Source organism: Hyperoodon ampullatus (assembly GCF_949752795.1).
Source record: "Hyperoodon ampullatus genome assembly, chromosome: 8".
Taxonomy (NCBI): domain Eukaryota; kingdom Metazoa; phylum Chordata; class Mammalia; order Artiodactyla; family Ziphiidae; genus Hyperoodon; species Hyperoodon ampullatus.
The window spans coordinates 86,871,780-86,892,621 of NC_136921.1; the positions used below are offsets into that span (position 1 = coordinate 86,871,780).

The 20,842-nt window shown below is 35.6% G+C and overlaps 1 protein-coding gene across 1 annotated transcript in view; it reads left to right on the plus strand.

The window, feature by feature from the left end:
- Window positions 1-20,842, plus strand: part of HAT1 (histone acetyltransferase 1) — a gene marked incomplete at its 5' end in the record, with an annotated part of 46,098 nt that overhangs the window by 21,321 nt on the left and 3,935 nt on the right. Inside the window, 6 exon segments of the mRNA XM_079710404.1 lie at window positions 3,937-4,116; window positions 4,391-4,512; window positions 5,013-5,117; window positions 5,441-5,547; window positions 14,504-14,655; window positions 17,743-17,859. Of these exon segments, the coding sequence (XP_079566530.1) occupies window positions 3,937-4,116; window positions 4,391-4,512; window positions 5,013-5,117; window positions 5,441-5,547; window positions 14,504-14,655; window positions 17,743-17,859 (783 nt within the window).

Below are 20,842 nucleotides of genomic sequence, written 5' to 3' on the forward strand. Positions count from 1 at the left end.
GAATTTTGCGATACAATAAACTTGATTATTCAGACACTGGTGGTTTGTTCATCTTATGGTTGTCCCTGATCTTTGCCTTTATCGATACCTCCTTGCCCTCTCGAGGTAATTTCATTGCTTTTTAGTGGAAGGGTGTGTAACTAAGATTGTTCAGTATTGCTAACTGCTAACAATTAGGGAAAGTTTTGTTGGAGAAAGTTGAAATACATAGATAAGGTTTGTATTATCTGTGAATTTCAGTCATCTATTTTATCCTTGTCTCTCATTAATATGGATTGAGTTTGAGAGTAGATGAGAGCAGATTTTTTAAATTTTCTGGATTCCTTAGGGCTCTTTTAATAGAAAAATCCTGTGTATTTATAAAAATTTAATCTTGAGGAAGTGAAAAAATAACTCTTTGGTAGACTAATAATATTTCAGTATATTCCACTATATTCTTTTTTTGATAATGGTGTCAGCATTCTTAATGAGTAATTTTTTAATGAAGTATCATAAAAAGCTTTAAAATTATGTATTTAGATTTTTATCTTGGAACTTTGTTGTGAGTTTAGGTTGCAAAACACTAATGCAGTATAAATTAACATAATGCGACCTTTGTTTTTCCAGTAGTTGAAATATTCACGCTTTTTCTCTACGCCTCTAACAATATGGAAATTTCTACAGCTTAAATATTGTCAGAGAATGTAAGATTGAGCACGTTATGTAGATATGGAGTGTTTTTGCTTGTTTTTGTAGCATATCTTGCACAAATTATGTAGATATGGAGTTTTTTTGCTTGTTTTATAGCATATTCTTAGAATTATAGTTAATGTTAAGTCTTCACCACTTTAGCCAAGTAAAGGATAGCATGTACTACTATTTAACATGGCTCTAAAGTTGCTATTTCAAAAATAAAGCACCTTAGACAAATGCTGCTGTTTAAGATAAGACACTAAAGAGGTAATTTGGTTTTCGAATGTGATAAGTACATGTGTACAAGTGTAAACATATTTGTATTATAGCAGACTACCAGTTAGTCTCAGGTACATTGCTTTATGCAGTGACGAAAAATTGTAAAAATTGCTTCATGGAAACATCTCACGTGTAACAAAGTACAGAACATTGGAAATTGAGATGACCATAGTCAGAAAGTATACAATCTAAAATATTTCATCTTGAGTCACCTAAGAGAAGACCTGAATAGAAGAGTTACTTTTATGCTTTCCTTATTAAAAAGATATTGCCAAGGGTTAGGAAAACATTTGTAAGGCATATCCTTATTAAATATATCAGGTTGTATTCTAGATTCTTGATCTAGTCAGCTTAATTTCTTATCCTTTTCTAGAACTGTATTTTTACATAATTTTACTTAAAGTTTAGAATATTCTTGAAGATAGGGAATTTTTCAGGGATCTTCAGAAACAGAATCTAAACTTTTAGCCACAAGCATTGGAACTAAAAGGTTTTAGTTAATCTTTAATTCTACATTCAATTGAAAATGAGTATATGGGGGTTTTCTCTAGTGGTAATTTTATTGTCTGGCCAGTAATCCAATATGAAAAATGAATATTTAACTGAACTAAAATATATTTATTCTTTTAGAAAAGAGTACAGATCTGTAAGACATGACAGTTATAGGATTTTTTTTTTTCTTAAAGCAGAATCCATTTAATAGAGAAATGCAGACATTTTTCCTTTGGTGGTGCAAAGTTCTGAATTCTGGGTTTGAAGAGCTGTTTGGTTTTATGTTATGTATTTTATGTAATACATATACATTTTCTCTAATGTTTTATATGTAACAGATTCCTTGTTTTTAAACTTGGCCTTTCATTCCCCTGTAAAAGTTCTTAATGTGTAAACTTGCCCAGAGCAAAATATTTATTTGAAGATATTTATTACAATAAATAGGTATCCCTTGAAGGCTGAAAGTTAAACATTAACTCTCTTTCAACTTTGTTGAGCTCAAATCTTTGGCTGCTTTATCTGCTATCTGAACTGCTACTTGAAACTTAGAGTTTCTGAGAAATCTTTGAAGTACATTTGGTGTCTGATATGTGAAGTTATTTGATCATGCTTTGCAATGCCTTGTTGAGAAGACAGGACATAGGGAAAGTTTTTAAAGTTAAAATTATATACACTGTATATGCCTTGAAGTGTTTTCTTTTAAATTGATAGATTGTAAACCTCTTTATTTAAAAGTAGTGTTTCTTGACTTTTTAAAACTTGAATTAATACTACTTTACCCAACACTACTTTGGATTTTAATTGCCACACAACAGACCTATTAAACCTATCCCTTATTACTACACTTTCCTCTTGTAATTATTGAAATTGTACAAATTCTATAAAATATGCTTAAGATGGTCTCTTCACATTAGATAGCAGTATCAAGGAAAAATAATTTATCAAATAGTACTTTAAAAATAAGCAAAAGTGGTCCTGTCAAATGCAGTTTATCTGATCTTAGGGTGAATGGATTGTAAGGACTGGTGCACATATTAGAAATAAGCTGTTGGGCAAAATGTCGAAGAGCTATATTTTTAAATAATAGCTTTTTTTAATAGCTATAAACAAGTTATATATAAATGTTGGTAGTACCAGAGCATTGAAAATAAAACTTGTTTGTGATAAATTCCATCCTTCGTTCTCTATCCTAAAATGTAACTGAATGATAATAAAGTGCTATTCATCTGCAGGTGCATTGCTTCTGCTTAGTTAAAAGATGGTTGAAAGGACAGGAATTAGTAGCATGTTGTATTAGCCTTTTGTAGTGTATTTTGTCCTAAGCATCTTAATTTCCCTGTTTTGAATGCTAAGTAGCAAGGGTCTTGGTTTAGAACTAATACCCATCATGCATGTAAACGGTATGAAAGAGCTGCTTAGTAAGTTAACACAAAGTGTTCTTGTGTCAGTCCTTGTGGAAATAGATACAATACAAACATTACAGCTGAACTCACGGCAAACTCCATTAAGTAAAAACCTGGCCTCATTGTTCAGGAAAAAGTTTGAATAGAATGCAAGCTCATTTTGTTGAATGTAATGTCAGGCTTTTAGGGACTGTATTGAGGGATAAGGTTTTGTTAAGTTGAGACCAATTCATTAAGTTTTATTGCCTGGTGAGAAGCAGTAATACTTTATTGTAAGACTTCATCAAATATTCATGGTTAAAGAGAAGTAGTAAATGTATTCAATCAAGTGGTCTTTGGGGTTTTGAAAAGGATTATGAAGTCTGCTCAGCTGATAGTTTAACATTCATTGAGGTTATTTAACAAGGATAATTTTAATCTCTGAGTTTAATTTTGTTGTCCAGTCTTGCCTCTTTTTACTGTCACAAATCCAACTCTGTAAAAATTGTGCCACATTATAGGATGAGTGGATAATATATCCATTCATATAATTTATGTATTTCCTAAGTGGGTATATTTTTTATCTTAATTTTGAGTTTCGTGTATGAGGGAGTTATGACCTACTTGCTCATGGTGAGGTTGCCATTTGTTTGGTCAGACCCTAGCCTCACCTCACTACTGCTGGTGATCCTTTCATGTCTTGGATAATATACTCTCCTTGACACATGTAACATAATAAGCAGCCGTGTAAAATAATAAGCAGCGTTTTGTTTTGGCCAGTTTAAATCGTCTTGAAGGGACATGGTCAGCATTTTCTACATGATGTTAGAAATTTCTATAGGATTGCCCTCATTCTTGTAGTTGATTTCAGGCTACCCACCTCCTCTTTTTTATTTCTGTGTTATACTTGTGTTCATCTGACATTTTTGTGGCAGCATCTTATACACATGAAACTCATCCTTTCCCAGTTCACTGTGTGTTTGATCTTTAGTTTAACAGTGAATTGAAGTCTTGTGATATTTGTGGGTTTTGTCCATTTCAGAAAAACTAAGCATATTTAACTAAGTCAAATTTATTAATTTTTTTGTGTCCTTTAATCTCCATTCCTTAGGCAGATGATGTTGAGGGCAAAATTAGACAAATCATTCCACCTGGATTTTGCACAAACACGAATGATTTTCTTTCGTTGCTGGAAAAAGAAGTTGATTTCAAGCCATTTGGAACCTTACTTCATACATACTCTGTTCTCAGTCCAACAGGAGGAGAAAACTTTACCTTTCAGATTTATAAGGTAAAAATAAATCTAAATATTCCCTGGGTGAAAGTACCTCATTTGCCTGAAACCTGTGTCCTGTTTTGATGTGGTGTTTTCCGTGATTTATTCTAACTTCAGGAAACAAGTCTTGGTCAGCATTAAAAACAAAGATCTGTTTTGTATGTGTGTCTGTGTACACATCTTAATCTGAGACTTCTAAACACTTTCCCACAGGATAGTTTTGTGTTCTACAGACTTTCACTTACCTCTGTGATGAGTTTCACCTGACTTTTCCTGGCTTTTTCCCTAGGCTGACATGACATGTAGAGGCTTTCGAGAATATCATGAAAGGCTTCAGACCTTTTTGATGTGGTTTATTGAAACTGCTAGCTTTATTGACGTGGATGATGAAAGATGGCACTACTTTCTAGTGTAAGTACAGTTCTAAAGCAACAGTAGACCTTATTACCTCCACAAAGCCAGCATTTTAATTGTGGCGGCCCAATTATTAGGACAGTATAATGATATTTTTCCCAGGAAAGAAAAACTATTGTTTATGAGGCTTGAGTTTTCCTTCATTATGCTTAGGAAGACCTTGAGAATAGAGTTGAATAAAATGCTGTTGTCCGTTAGGGCCCTGAATGTAGGCTTAAACAGTAAAACGAGCTTTGCCTGTGTTTTCTTTTACTTGCCACCTATTCATCTTTATAATAGGCAAGTGCACTGAAGTGATGTAAAGAGGTCTGATTTATCCAAGTTGCTGCACACCAATTAAGTGAATTGTATATTCAGAACATAGCAGGTGTACCCATTGGGCCCTCACAGAGTAGCTTGCTGACACTGAAAATTCAGTCAGAGAATGGAAAAGAAAATGGACACTGCATGGGAGCGCGACTGTAATTGACCTGCTTGGCTTTCTGTTTTATCTGCAGATTTGAGAAGTATAATAAGGACGGAGCTACACTCTTTGCGACCGTAGGCTACATGACAGTCTATAATTACTATGTGTACCCAGACAAAACCCGGCCACGTGTAAGGTAATTGGCAGTATAACACGTGCCTTGTCTTTTATTTCAGAAGAAGGAACTGCTGAAGTTTCCAATACTTGTTATAATAGTGTTGGTTTGTTTTAAAAAAATCACCATTATTCATTGGCTATGTACTGATTTATTTCATTGTTCCCTTTGAAACAGTGTGGAAGATTAAATGTTTACAGTTTTGAGCATCTCAATAATTTTTGGAATTCTTGAAGTTGGATTGAAAAAAAAATCACACAAACTTTGAAGTGTTTATATTACTGTAGTGACTTGCAATTTGTAAACCGGTCATGTGATATTTTAATATAATTTCTTTACTATAGTCAGATGCTGATATTGACTCCATTTCAAGGTCAAGGCCATGGTGCTCAACTTCTTGAAACAGTTCATAGATACTACATTGCATCTCCTTCTGTTCTTGATATTACAGGTATGTAAATTTTGATTTGTTGTTGAAAGAGCCTTTCTAAAAAATCTCTTCTTTACTAATTTTGGTTTTGTCAGAAATAACTATTTTATTTTAAATAGCAGCAGTCTCCTGAGGTCTTTTTGGAACTGTTTAAAGATGGCTTAAGGTTACATTTTAAATCATAAGTCTTTGTGGGATTGGATTGCATCTCTGAGTATGAAGTGCTCATTAATTAAACAAATTGAGGATAATGAACTGAATATATAATGGGAAATCTTAGGCATATATATGTTGCAAGTGTGGTATGACTTATTTGTTCAGTTTATTTGGCAAACAGTTTATAAAGTTGATGTATCTTTTCATCTAACTTTACTGCTACTGTTAAATGATTTGGAAACTTGGGAGATACAGAAGTAATTACTAAAGTTAGTTTATATCAAAAGTTATAAATTGTTTAAGTGACACCTTCACTAGCTTAGTGACTTGCAAAATTATAGAAACATAATACAAACAATAACACTTCTTTTTAGCTAAGCTCAAAATTGTTTAGCTTCTGTTTACTTATAGAGCTTGGACTTGGTACTACATGAAGGGACTTTTTTGGTGTTTTTAATCTAGAGACTTAGAGTTCACATAAGTAGTCTTTGTCTTCTCTAGTGGGTAATGTGCCAGCAGGGGTTGTTTCTGTGAAGCCTCTTAACCACTTTCTTCTGTCTACTCCAACCAATAAAGTCCTTGATACTTAGCACCAATTAGCAGATAAAGAATTTTATTTCTTAAATCTCAGTGAAGAGTCATCAATAATGGTAGCCTTTATTCATTGCAAACTGAAGTCTCTAAAGAGAAAATGCTAAACATGCTAAAGGACTTGTGAATTTGAAAACTGGGTATTGGCCTTTATTTTCAGTGTTAACATTTCTTAGCATTATAAATTCTAAAAATGCCTTATCAGCTGTTCTAAGATATTCTCCTCAATTTCCAACCCAGTCCTTTAAAAAAAGAAAAGTACAGAATTTTCTACTCTTTGGTTGTTTTAGTTGCCTATAGCTCCATTATTTTGTATTTTTTACATTTTTTTTGTGTGTGTGTGGTATGCGGGCCTGTCTCACTGTTGTGGCCTCTCCCGTTGTGGAGCCCAGGCTCCGGAGGTGCAGGCTCAGCAGGCATGGCTCACGGGCCCAGCCGCTCCGCAGCATGTGGGATCTTCCCGGACCAGGACACGAACCTGTGTCCCCTGCATCGGCAGGCGGACTCTCAACCACTGCGCCACCAGGGAAGCCGTGTATATTTTTTAAACTTTTTGGATCTTTATCAGGCTCTGGATTTCTCTTTGCAATCCAGGATATTCTTTATATTGAGATGGCCTTTTGCTTACTTGACATATAGCCAGATATAGTAAAAATTAAAACTTAACCATCAATGGCCTATGTTACAGGATAGATAGGTGTTTGTGGTGTAATTGCCACCCGTTTTTTTTTTTTTTTTTAGCACTTTTTTTTTTTGGCCGCGCCTCTCGGGTTGCAGGATCTTAGTTCCCCAATCAGAGATCCAACCCAGGCCCCGGCAGTGAGAGAGCCGAGTCCTAACCACTGGATTGCCAGGGAATTCCCTTTCTTAAGCACTTAAAGTAAAATACTGGAAAACAGTTCTTTATATCATGTGCCATCTTCCTTTTGAGGATGTCGGTATCGCAAGATATACAGCGTTTGAATACATATCAGTTGTATGACCTTACATATAGAATCGGTGATTTGTTTCTTCCAGAATTATGAAGAGAGTTGCATTTGGCAATAGAAATTGATCTTGGGCTAGAATATATCTCAGTATTGTTAACCTATTAGTTGTATATTAAGAGCTAATTATATCTGTCCTTTAAATGTTCCTTGTAGTACTGGAATATGTTACATGGCTTTTTAGAGTGTTACCTATAAATTTTTTATAATATGAAGTTTTTTTTTTTAATGACAGAAGAGCATTTATGTTGGTAGATGATGTACTTAACTTGGGAAAAAACTCAAGTTTTGATCCCACGTATCACCATAGATTTATATCCAGGCAAATTTCATCTTTTAAATGCATCACTCATCTGTGAAGGATGTCACAGATTAATGGGTGTTACCTACCATTTTAGGTTCATTTTCAGGCTGACACCTTTAGTTAAAGTGCTGAAAGATTGAGTGGTGACTTGGCCCCTTATATTAAGCTGCAAACAAAATATTATTAGTCTATAATGGCTTATTTAAAGCTAAGTGGAAATTTTTTTTGCACAATTTTTCAATATATGTGAAAATTTCAGATAAGAATGTGGCGTGAGATTTTTTAGATTTTTCTCAACTGTAATTCTTTTACCTTTGATGTGTTTTTTCCTAAAATTCTGGGGGTATATAATTTACTTAAGCTTTCACTCATACGAAATTTTATTTTAAACTGATGTTAGCAACACAGTTCTTTTTTCTAAACCAGTTCAAGAAGAGGTGGACTTGGAAAAACTGACATTGAATAAGCATGTGCCTCACTATTAGCACTTAAAAACATTTTTTTTAAGAGATGCTTGCTTAAGAGTTTGTCACTTAGTAGAGATTTAATTAAAGCAGCTTTATTGAGGTATGATATACATAGCATTAAATTCATGCATTTTAAGTGTACAGTTCATTATTCTTAGTACACTTGCCTAGTTTTACAACCTGTTTTAGAATATTTCTGTCACCGTAAAAAGATTCCCTCCTGTCCATTTGCAGTCAGTCCCCATCCCCAGTCTCTTGTATTGAGGTTTGTGATCCATTTTGAGGTAATTTTTGTGCATTATGTGAGGAAAGTTTCTAACTTAATCTTCTTTACATATGGCTATCCAGTTTTCCCAGCAGTTTGTTAAAAAGACTATCTTTCCCCTATTGAATTGCCTTCGTATGTTTGTTGAAAATCAGTTGCCCATAAATGTAAAGATTTATTTCTGGACTCTTTAATGATCTACGTCTATCCTTCTACCAGTACCATACCGTCTTGATTTTTTTTTTTTTTTTTGAAGAAACAGAGGCTGTTTATTCAGAACGCCATCTTGATTTTTTTACTGTAGCTTTATATATGAGTTTTTTTCATGTGTGTATGTTTTGCCTTAATGATAATGCCAAGTTTAACCTGTTAAATATGTAAGCTGAATTTGTGGAGCATGTTCAGCCTGGTTGCTGTAGAATAAACAGACGTTTCTTCAAATGATTGATGAGTAGAGTTAGAAATGGGTACTGGCCCTGGCCAGGTGGGTAGGAATGGAGCAGAGAGGAGAGGCTTCAGTCAGAGGGGCCTGGCCTGGGACGAGCCATGACCCTCAGGGACCCAGGGGCACAGGCTCCCAGAAGATAGTCCCTCTCTGAGTGAGCACCCAGACGACACAGACTAGGGCTGGTTGTCGCAAACTCAGCAGCAGCTGACCCTGGTACAGCCGCCTTGGAGGTGCAATCTATGTGACCAGTGGAAACTCTTCTTACCCCACTTCTCAGACACACAATGCCCCTCCCAAAAAGGTTCCAGATTCTAAAAGCAGCAAAAACATTCAAATGGTTCCAGAAGAAATAGAGTCTTCATCTTTTTGTCTCAAAGACAGCAGCTGTTCCCTCCCCGAAGCACAGTCCTCCTTTTCCCCCAAATGATTTTACATGTAAGGTAATGAAGAGGAAGCCCCATGCAGTGAGGGGCTCCTAGCTGTGGGGGGCTGCTGCAGTGGTGCCAGGGTATAGGGTGGGCAAGACAGGGCAGAGGTCCTGGCAGGGGGACCCAGTTGCCTGGTATTTCTTCCTACAAGCCATGCTTACTTGTTCAGGGTGAGCGACTGTATTCATTTCCTGACAGAGTTGCATTATCATTTGTTTTCCTTTCCTCTTTCTTCCTAGCAACCTCCTGCCCCTCTTGCTTTCTGCTCTTTCTGAATGATCGATCACCAGCCAGGCAAGGCAGCCTTGGCCTGCTCCGTTTCCCCCGCTAAATACATTTTCATGTAATGCTCTTCTGCTTTTTCTTCTCAATGTCATCTTCTCTCCTTGAAAGCTCCTTTGGCCTATCTAGATCTAGTTGCGTGATCTGTCTGATCGTCTGTGCCACCTGGTTGGGGTTCTTGATGTTAATGAGCCCTCCTACACCTTTGCTGGTGGTCAGCTTCGTCCTCACTGTCTTCTGAAGCTAGAGAGTCACCTGCAGCCCCATCTCTACCCACTTTCCTTGGTCCTCTTCTTCCCTGGTCGCCTGCTTTTCAGCTTGGAGCTCTTTGTCGGTCTCCTTGGGACTCAAACACTGCCTAGCCCAGCCTTTGTGGTCCCCCTTTTGCCCTCTTTGGGCATCATGGCTCCAGTGGCAGCAGAGCCTCGACCTTTATATTGAGTTTTGAAATTGGGAAGTGAAAGTCCTCTGTGTTCTTTTTCAAAATTGTTTTGTTGTACAGGATCCCTTGTATTTTCATAAACATTTCTATTTGTTTTCTACTTCGTTGATCTCCACTTTAATTTTCATTATCCTTATTGCTTTGAGTTTCATTTGTTCTTTTTCTAGTGAAGATTGAAACTTAGGTTATTGACTTGATGTCCTCCTTTTCTAATATAGACATTTAAATAATACTTAAGTATATATTTATATATAAATACAAGTACTGCTTTTACTGATCACATAAATTTTCATAAATTGTGCTTTTATTTCATTCAGTTCAAAATATCTTCTAATTTCCCTTGTGATTTCTTTTTGACCCATGGGTTGTTTGGAAACATGCTGTTTAATTTCCAAATATTGTGGATTCCCATATTTCCTTCTGTTGTTGATATCTAATTTAATTCCATTATTGTCAGAGAACATGCTTTATATGACTTCAGTTATTTTTCATGTATTGAATTTTGTTTTATGGCCTACGTAGGGGCCACAAACTTTTTCTTTAAAGGACTAGGTTGTAAATATTTTATGCTTTGCAAGCCACATAAATTCTCTGTTGCACAGTCTTACTGGTTTTTTGTGTTTTTTACAACCATTTAGAAACCAGTCTTAGTTTACATGTCATAAAAAGCAGGCCATGGATGAGATTTGACTACTGGGCCATAGTTTATAGACCCTTTGACCAACATATAGTCTATCCTGGTGAACGTTCCACATGTACTTGAAAAGAGTGTGTATTCTGCTCTTGTTGGGTGGAATGTTATATAAGTATCAGTTCAACTTGGGTGATAGAGAGAGCTGTTGAAGTCTTCTCTGTATTTGCTGATTTTCTGTCGAGTTCTTCTATCCATTATTGAGAGGATAGTGTTGACATTTCCAACTATTTTTGTTGAATTGTCTGTTTCTCCCTTTAATTCCGTTAGCTTTTATTTCATGTATTTTGGGGTTTTCTTATTAGTTGTGTATATGTTTATAATTGTAATGTCGTCTTCATGAATTAACTTGTTGTGATAAAATGTGCCCTTTTATCTCTTGCAATCTTTTTGTCTTAAACTATTTTTTCCCAATTTGTGTGGGGGTGGGGTGGGGTGGGTAATGTCTTAAACTCTATTTTGCCTGATACTAATATGGTCACTCCAGACCTCATATTGTTTGCATGGTGTATCTTTTTTCATCCTTGACTTTCAGCCTGTCTTTGAATCTATGATGTTTCTCTTGAAGATGGCATATAGTTGGATCCTTTTTTATTCAGTCTAACAATCTCTGCCTTTTGATAGGAGTGTTTGTTTACATTTAATGTAATTATTGCTATGGTTGGAATTATGCCTGCCACTTTGCTATTTGTTTTCTTTTTTTCCCTTTCTTTTTGTTATTCATTCATTTTTATTGAAGTTTTTTTTTTTCTTTAGTTATTTGCTTAGTGGTTGCTCTGGGGATTACAATATGCATCTTAATTTAAAACAGTCTATTCAGATTAATACTTAATTTCAGTAAAATGAATTGCTCCATCACAGTTATTCTCTCTCCCCTCCTTTGTGCTATTATTGTTACATAAATTGATATTGCCTCTTTACATCTTGTAAGCCAAACATTGGTTTTATAATTATTTTTTCATGTAATTGTCCTTTAAACCAGTTGAGAGAAAAAAATATTGATTCCAGTTTTTATATTTATCTTCATAACTATTGGTGTTCTTAATTTCTTCTTGTGGACTTGAGGTACCATGTTTCTTTAGCCTAAAGAACTTCCTCAGTATTTCTTGTAAGGCAGGTCTGCTAGCAACACATTTCTTCAGTCTACTTTTCTGGGAATGTCCTTATTTCACTTTCATTTAGAAGGATAATTTTGCTGGATATAGAAATCTTCACTGACAGTATTTTTCTTTCAGTACTTTGAATATATCACCCCACTGATTTGTGGCCTCCGTGGTTTCTGATGAGTTGTTTCCTCTTGTGGCTTTCAAGATTTTCTGTTTGTCTCTAGTTTTTGACAGTTTGATTATAATGTATTTAGATGTGGATCTCTTTGTGTTTTTCCTAGTTGAAGTTTGTTGAGCTTCCTGGATGTATAGATGAATGTTTTTCATTAAATTTAGGAAGGTTTTGGCCATTATTTCTTCAACTATTCTTTCTGTCTCTTTCTCTCATCTCTCTTTTTGAGACACAGATTACAGTTATGTTGGTACACTTGAATGGTTTTAATTTAGGTTTATGTCAGTCCACTTTACATTTTACAAAGCTGCAGAGTACAAGTGAGGAGGTTATTGTAGTTGCTGAAAAAAACACTGGTGGCATCACATAGGAGAGGAATCAGAATGTCCTTCAGGTTTCTGGGTGGCTTGTTTAACTCCATGGTGTGACCAGATTAATATGGAAAAGACTGAAGAATGAGATAAAGTAACTAATTACATTACAATCTTATGTTTATTTGGTGATTTTCTCTGTAGATCTGCATTTGTTATTTTGTTTACTGTTGATTTCATTATCTGTACATTCCTGATAGATCATAATTTCATAACAAACTGATGCCATGACAGAATTTCACTTCTTTACCACCTTAAAGCCATGGTCATATAATGTTTACCTAATAATTACATGTATATGAATTGCAGCATAGAAGCATAAAGATGGTATTTAAGTACATATGGATTGAATGAATAAATGACTCAATCATAAAACATTACCCTTAGCTCAGACTCTTTTATAAACAGCTTTATTGAGATATAGTTAACATGTCATACAATCCACTTATTTAAAGTGTACAATTTTTTAAAAAATTTAATTAATTAATTAATTAATTAATTTGGCTGCGTTGGGTCTTCGTTGCTCTGTGCGAGATTTCTCTAGTTGTGGCGAGCGGGGGCTGCTGTTTGTTGTGGTGCACAGGCTTTTCATTGCAGTGGCTTCTCTTGTTGCGGAGCACAGGCTCTAGGCACGCAGGCTTCAGTTGTTGTGGCTTGCCGGCTCAGTAGTTGTGGCTCATGGGCTCTAGGCGCAGGTTCAGTAATTGTGGCGCACTGGCTTAGTTGCTCCTTGGCATGTGGGATCTCCCTGGACCAGGGCTCGAACCCGTGTCCCCTGCACTGGCAGGCGGATTCTTAACCACTGTGCCATCAGGGAAGTCCCAAAAGTTATAAATTTTGATATAGCCCCGTTTATCTACTTTTTCTTTATTTGCTTGTGCTTTTGGTTCGTTGTCTAAGAAACCATTGGCCTAACCAAAAGTCATGAAGCTTTACTCCTATGTTTTCTTCTTTGTAGTTTTACCTCTTACACTTAGGTCTATGATCCGTTTTGAGTTAATTTTTGTGTATTGTGTGAGGAAAAGGGATCCAACCAACTTCATTCTTTTTGCTGTGGAGATCCAGTTGTCCAAGTGCCATTTGTTAAAAGACTATTCTTTCTCTCATTGAATTGTCTAGGCACCCTTCTCAAAAATTAATGGGTCATAAATGTATGGGTTTATTTTAAACTCTCAACTCAGTTCCACTGATCTACATGTCCATCCTATGTCAGTACCACACTGTCTTGATTACTATAGCTTTGTAGTAAGTTTTGAAATCAGGAAATCTGAGTCCTCTAACTTTTGTTCTTTTTCAAGGTTGTTTTGGCTATTCTGAGTTCCTTGTATCTCCATATCAGTTTTAAGATGAACTTGTTAATTTCTGCAACAAAAAAAGCCAGCTGGGATTTTGATGGGGATTGCATTGAATAATTTGTAGAGTATTGATATTTTAACAAAACTGTCTTGTGAACTATGAACTAGCTCAAACGTTAACATTCTTTGTTTCAAGTCTTCTACTGATCAGAAAATGAGGGCTCAGAGAAGTGGGGTAATTTGCCTAAAGTCCTTACATCTGTGAATGACAGAACTGGGACTCAAACACATGTTCTCTGACTGCAGTATTTTTTCTACCTATCATGTTTTGATATTTTCCTTGTCCACTACTTAGTCTAATGCAGCTAACATAGACAAACATAAAGGAACATCTGTGCTATCCAGATGCAATGAAGAAAGAATCAAAATCATATTTTCATTTTATTCTCTAAATAAAAAAGATTTCTTTTGTAAAAGGAAGAATTTTTTTAATTGGGTGAAAGAAGCCTAGCAGACTATAAAGGTTATTAAAGTAAGGGAGTTATAAATTGAGCTTTGGAACCCTTAGGTATCAGAAAATACTTGCTTTTGGAGTTGATTATCCAAACTTGAATCTCTTGTTTATACAGCTGCTTTAACTGAAAATAAAACTAAGCTACATATATATGATAACAAACCAGTCAAAAAGTTTACATTTGAAAAGGAATAGCTCTAATTTCACAAATAATATATATGTATTTGCAAAAGGATTGCATCTATAATTTTATTTGACAAAGATAATAGTGCTATTGTTTGATTTATAAGGAATAATCCTTTTACATTGTAACTTTTGTATATATATGTGTATATATATATATATATAAAATTCTTTTAAGAATATTTGCCTTTCTAAGCTTAGCATGTATATTGAGGTTGCAAATGATGAAGAAATTATGTTAGGTAAGGGAAATGTTATTCTGCTTTATTTCTTTAGCGGAAGATCCATCCAAAAGCTATGTGAAATTAAGAGACTTTGTGCTTGTGAAGCTTTGTCAAGATTTGCCCTGTTTTTCCCGGGAAAAGTTAATGCAAGGATTCAGTGAAGATATGGCAGTAGAGGCTCAACAGAAGTTCAAAATAAATAAGGTATTTTTAGTCTGTAGGAGGAAAACATTCAAATTTTGAAAAAAAAAATTTTTAAGTACGTACATAATTTAAACATTGCAAATACATTAAGAATACAGACCCTGAAGCCAAATTGCCTGGGGTCAAATTTGGCTTCACCACTTGCTCTTAGGGCAATTTATTTTACCTCCTTGTGCTTCAATTTTCTCATTAATAGAATGGAAAGATAATTGATTTCATGGCTATATTAAGTGTAACAAGCAGAACAAAGATGGATAGTAGGATCTTATTTTTGCTTTTTAAGAAAATGTTTATCTAAACTGGTAAAGTAGTTAATGCCCCTGGAGACTGTATTGGTGGGGAGGAGGGTTGGAATAAAACACTTAACTTTCACTTTTTATACTTCTATATATGTTTGTTTGAATTTTAAAGTAGTAAATATCTTAAGTACAGAAAAAATTATATGGGAGTTCAGAGGAATTTGTTACATTTACGTAAGCAAGAAATCAGAGTATTTCATAGAAGGGATGCATTTGATCTAAGCCTTGAAGAATGGGTAGGTTTTGGATTATAAACGTATGAGGGATGAAGAGTATTCCAGTAATAAGGAGTAGCAATTAGTGGTGGTGGTGGGATGAATTGGGAGATTGGGATTGACATATATACACTAATATGTATAAAATAGATAACTAATAAGAACCTGCTGTGTAAAAAAATAAATAAAACAAAATTCAAAAAAAAAAAGGACTAGCACTTGATACTATTGACCTCACCTCCCTTGGCTTCTAAGGTACTACAGTTCCTGGTTTTCCACTTAACCACTGTGCTTATCTTTTTTGAGATACTGTCTACTAGCTTCTACTCTTCCGTATGCTCCCTAAATATAATTCTTCCCCAAAGTTTTTTATCCAATCCTCATTTCTTCTCATTCTACTTAATTCTGCCTGGGAGAGCTCATCTAAATCTTCAATCCAGATTTTCCTCCTGAGCTCCAAAACTGTATACCAAAAGTTTACTAGTCACTGACCTTCAACAAGCAACTTAATTTGAATCGAAACTTTCCATCTTCTTCTGCATAAAAACACTTTAATCGCTTCCTGGCTTAAAGATAAAATGTGATTTTAGAAATAATTTATATTTCCAGACTGTATTAAACCTTTATTAATGAGAATTTATTTAATAGCTCAGCCTTTAAAAGAAAGAGAATATGAGCACATTATTGGGATTAAAACTCCTTAGTATGGCACACAGATCCCATCATAATTTGGCCCCTGCCTACCTTGCTAGCCTCAGCTTCCTACCGCTTTCCCACACGCTCTGGCTTTGCTGAACTTGTCATTTCCCAACTATGCTACAACTTTCCTCCTTTTATGTCCCTGTATGTAAGCTGCTCCCTTTGCCCTTATACTCCCCTTCTCCTGTTCCTCCATCTTTGCTTGGCCAGATAGTACTCGTTTTTTCAGGCTCAGCTCAAGTGTTTCTTCCAGAAAGTTCAATGTTATCTTCTCAACCTCTGTATACCTGACCTCTTCCCCACTCCCAATAAATAGGTAAGTGAAATGACAGAAATAGGAGAACTATAGGCCTACTCCTTTGGCTTCAGTGTTACCCAGACTTCCTGATTCTTCTCATATTTCTTTGACTGTTTTTCTCTGTTCTTCGTCTGCTCCTTAACTGTCACTATACTACAGGGTTCTGACCTCTCCCCCGTCTTCACTGTGTATGTTTTCCTTGGGTGATCTTAACCATCAACTAGTCTTACAGTTTAAACTCTTGCCCTGTGTACTGATATTGCTTAAATCCCTACCCTTAGACTAGAATTTTCTTCAGATTTATATGTTCTGCTGCCTCCTAAATCTCTCCTACTCTGAAAACTGTCATTCCATACCCTCCTCCACAGCCAGTCTTAACTCTTCTATATTTCTAGAATCCTTGTTCCCTTAGTATTCTTATCTGTGCTATCTCAGTTCATGCCCTCATCTTTTTTTTTTTTTTTTTTGGCTGTATTGGGTCTTCATTGCTGCACGTGGGCTTTTCTCTAGTTGATGGGCTTCTCATTGCGGTGGCTTCTCTTGTTGCGGAGCACGGGCTCTAGGCACACGGGCTTCAGTAGTTGTGGCTCGCGGGCACTAGAGCGCAGGCTCAGTAGTTGTGGCACACAGGCTTAGTTGCTCCGCGGCATGTGGGATCTTCCCGGACCAGGGCTCGAACCCGTGTCCCCTGCATTGGCAGGCGGATTCTCAACCACTGCGCCACCTCATCATTTTTTGCCTGATTTAATAACTGAGCTTCCTAATTGGTCTCCCTCCCCTTCTTTTGCTACCATTTTTATGTAGCTGAGAAAATGCTTTATTTAAAACTCAAACCTGTTACCAACTAGATAAAACCCAGCTCTTGAACCCAGTATGTCAGGCTCAGTGCTCTTGCTCCACCCTCACTCTGCTGCTACTCCTCGCTTTTTTTTTTTTCAGTTTGTGCTCCAGCAGTGTCAAACTGCTTCTGCATGTGTGTGCATGCGACATGCACACACACATAGTGCCCTCGCCTCTTTCAAGTATAGCATGCTCCCGTTCCTTTAAGATTCACTCAGGTTTTATTCCCCCAGGAATCCTCTTCTAACATTTCCCTCATCCCCAGGCTGTGCTACCATAATATTCTATGCATATTTCTATCATTAAATTAACCATACCGTAGTCATTTGTGTTACCCACTAGACTGCTAGCTCCTTGAGGACAGAGATTATATCTTTTTTTTTTTTTTTTTTTGGCGGTACACAGGCCTCTCACTGCCGTGGCCTCTCCCGTTGCGGAGCACAGGCTCCGGACGCGCAGGCTCAGCAGCCATGGCTCACGGGCCCAGCTGCTCCGCGGCACATGGGATCCTCCCGGACCGGGGCACGAACCCGTGTCCCCTGCATTGGCAGGCAGACTCTCAACCACTGCACCACCAGGGAAGCCCCAGAGATTATATCTTTTATTGCATTTTGTCTGGCACCTAGCACAATTTCTGGCCTATGACAAATATTCAATATATGCTGTGTTCTTTTGGGAAAGTGTTACTATTTTGTAATTTGAAATGTTCATATTTTTCTTTTGTTTGGTTTATTAGCAACATGCCAGACGGGTTTATGAAATTCTTCGACTACTGGTAACTGACATGAGTGATGCTGAACAATACAGAAGCTATAGACTGGATATTAAAAGAAGACTAATTAGCCCATATAAGGTAGGACTTTCAAGAGTCTTAAACATTATATTCTTGTCACTGTTTAAAATAAAGAAGAAAATCTAGCAAATGCCAATGTATGGGAGAGTCCAAATCGTTTTGCTAAATTAACTTTTACAAAAGTGAAAATATTCTTCCAGTTAGTTATAAGAATTCTCCCTGTCATAATTTTCCAATGTAAGCTATAAATCTGTTTCCATTCACTTAAAAACTAATCCCAAGGATAGTCTATTCATGGTTATTTTTTTTCTTTCATTTGTATGCATCTTTTTAAAAACTGAATGCCCAGAATCTTCCCTAACAGAGTTATCTTGTTAGTTTTTTCTAATTGTCTTCCCATTTGTCATATATATTCTGTTTACCTTTGCACCTTTCTTCCTAAATATGGCCTTGATTGCCATTTGTAACCTCTATATTTGACCATAGCTGAAATCGCAACTTAGTGTTGTTTACCTCTTTTGTTGTTGTTGTTGTTGTTGTTATTCTTGCTCCATTCCCCCCGCTTTTTTTCATCTCCTTTATTTTCCTCTAGCTCACAAATCTCCCCTCCTAGATCAGGTCTGGCCTCATCATCATTTGGCCGTTATTAAGGTAGATATTGTCCACGCCAGCTTGTGTGGAGGAGGATTTGCTGTGATTCTTGTAGCTGAGCAGTAATCTGATTGGAGAGAATATTCATTTATTTATTCAACAACTAATTATTGAGCACCTGACGTGTGGTTGCTGCATTTGAATACACTATACCTAGAGGCTTATACAGCACAATAGCTGGGAACATAAATGACAAATTCGAATCTGTCTTAAGATTGAAGGAGAAAGTCAATTAATAATGAGTACTTAATGTATCAAGTACACATAGTTCTGATTTTTCTTTTTTAAAAATATTTATTTATTTTATTTGGCTGTGCAGGGTCTTAGTTGCAGCATGTGGGATCTAGTTCCCTGACCAGGGATCGACCAGGCCCCCTGCATTGGGAGCGCAGAGTCTTAGCCATGGGACCACCAGGGAAGTCCCTGATTTTTCTAAATTAATCCAAGTTTTATTTATCATAGATTCTGCTTTATAGAGCCGGTCTTTTGAATGTTGATGGTATATAGGTCATACTACTCATTGAATCCCAGCTCTTTTCCTTTATCACATCTTGTTTGCAGTGCAACCGTATTTCCTAATTTGTTATTGTAATTCTAAACATATCACATTCTGAATATAAAAATAATTATTTGCCTATGACTATAAATCCTTGTATCTTGAATTCATATATATATTTTTTCTTCATAGTGTTATTTTCTTAAGCAATTTAATGGATTGATTTTCTATCTTATGAAGTACCATCTGCATATAACAGGTTGTAATAAATTATAATGGTCTCTGTTCCCAAAAATTGTCCAAAGTAACATTTTATTCTTTATCAATCCTTATGTTTATCAATTCAGAAACACAGAAAATTGGTAGAAATGGTACTTTCCAAAGATTTTGATCTTTAATATTAATTTGTTAGCTAGAAAATTTCTTTATGATGAAATTAGGCATGTAGAACAATATAATTAGGTGTTATCATGACAACATTTAAGAGTATTAAAACTTTTAGTAAAGTAAAATGATTTATTGAATTATGCATCTCAGATACTTGTGATATTTTATATAGGCAGATGTGGCAAATGAGAGAGGATGAATTCTAAGTATATATAGTAGTCATGAAGTTATGCCAAACAGTGGGAATTTCTGTAGTTCATAAAAGCAAGTATTGTCTACTCTTAAAGAATGATGATTTTTTTATATTAAGTATCCTCACCTGTCTAGCAAGTTCACCTTATCTAAAAGACAACCAAAGACTGGTTATTAAACTCTGTAAATTCTTAACAGCCAAAATGGGTATCACCATCCTTGCACTAAAGCTCATACACAAATTATAAATTCTTCAGATATTTGCTCAAACCCTAGTTATAGTATGCACATTTTAATGAGTTTAGTTATCCAGTAGTCTTTCTCATTGAGAAAACCAAGAAATCTTGAGGGTCCTCTCCCCTACTTTGGGTTGATAGCCACAATGTGGTTGAAAACTTACCACAAACTTAGTAAAAGCCTAGAAATAGTTGAATGCCCTATAGGCATGGGAGGAGTTATAAGATTTCTCTGTTGAATGTACGCAAGTGATTTTCTCCAATTTGTCATTCCAAGTTGATACTCATATACTTTGTTGTGCTATCACAGCATTCTCAAATGCAAAATTATATTTAAGGATAAAGTAAAATTGCTTAATATTGAGTGTGATTTCAAATTTTTTTAGGTCTTAAAATGTATGCCAAATGGGGAAAGTTTGGAGTTTAGAATTTACATTTTTACTTCAACACATTTTATGAAAAGAAATTATAATTTAGATTGTCATAAGTTATTACTGAGGTATGAAATGACTTATTGATAGCAAAGTCCACCAGTTCTGTGCTGCCTTTATTTGAGGGCTCAAATTTCCGTATCGGCTTAATCACACTGTCCCACTAAGAAATGTTTTGGGTAGCTATTAGAAGTAGTTGTACCTTACTTTAAAAGTTCTCTAAACACTGATAATTCATTTGTATCAGTGCCAAGAAGGGATAAAAATAACCTATATTAACTAGAATCATTTTTTAAAAGCACAAAAAGAAACTCTGTCTGTAGTACAGAAGTAATTTTCAGGTGTTCAAAAAATAAATTAGAACAATTTGGCTAAAAAAAAGAAAAGTTGGTACAGCTGCTTGGTTTTAGCATTAAAGTTTTTATAGTGTTTCATGGGCATATTCTAATTCATAATTGGTTTACAAGTATAAAATTTAGAATCATTATAATATCATTGGATTTGGAATCAGAAAACTCCATTTTGAGGTCTAGTTCTACCTTTTACTAATTGTGTGAGTGTCGACAGCTTATTAACGTCTGGGTATTAGGCGTCTCTAAAATGGAAATGCCTCCATAGTGAGGAACTGAAGAGAAAGAAATACAATGCAT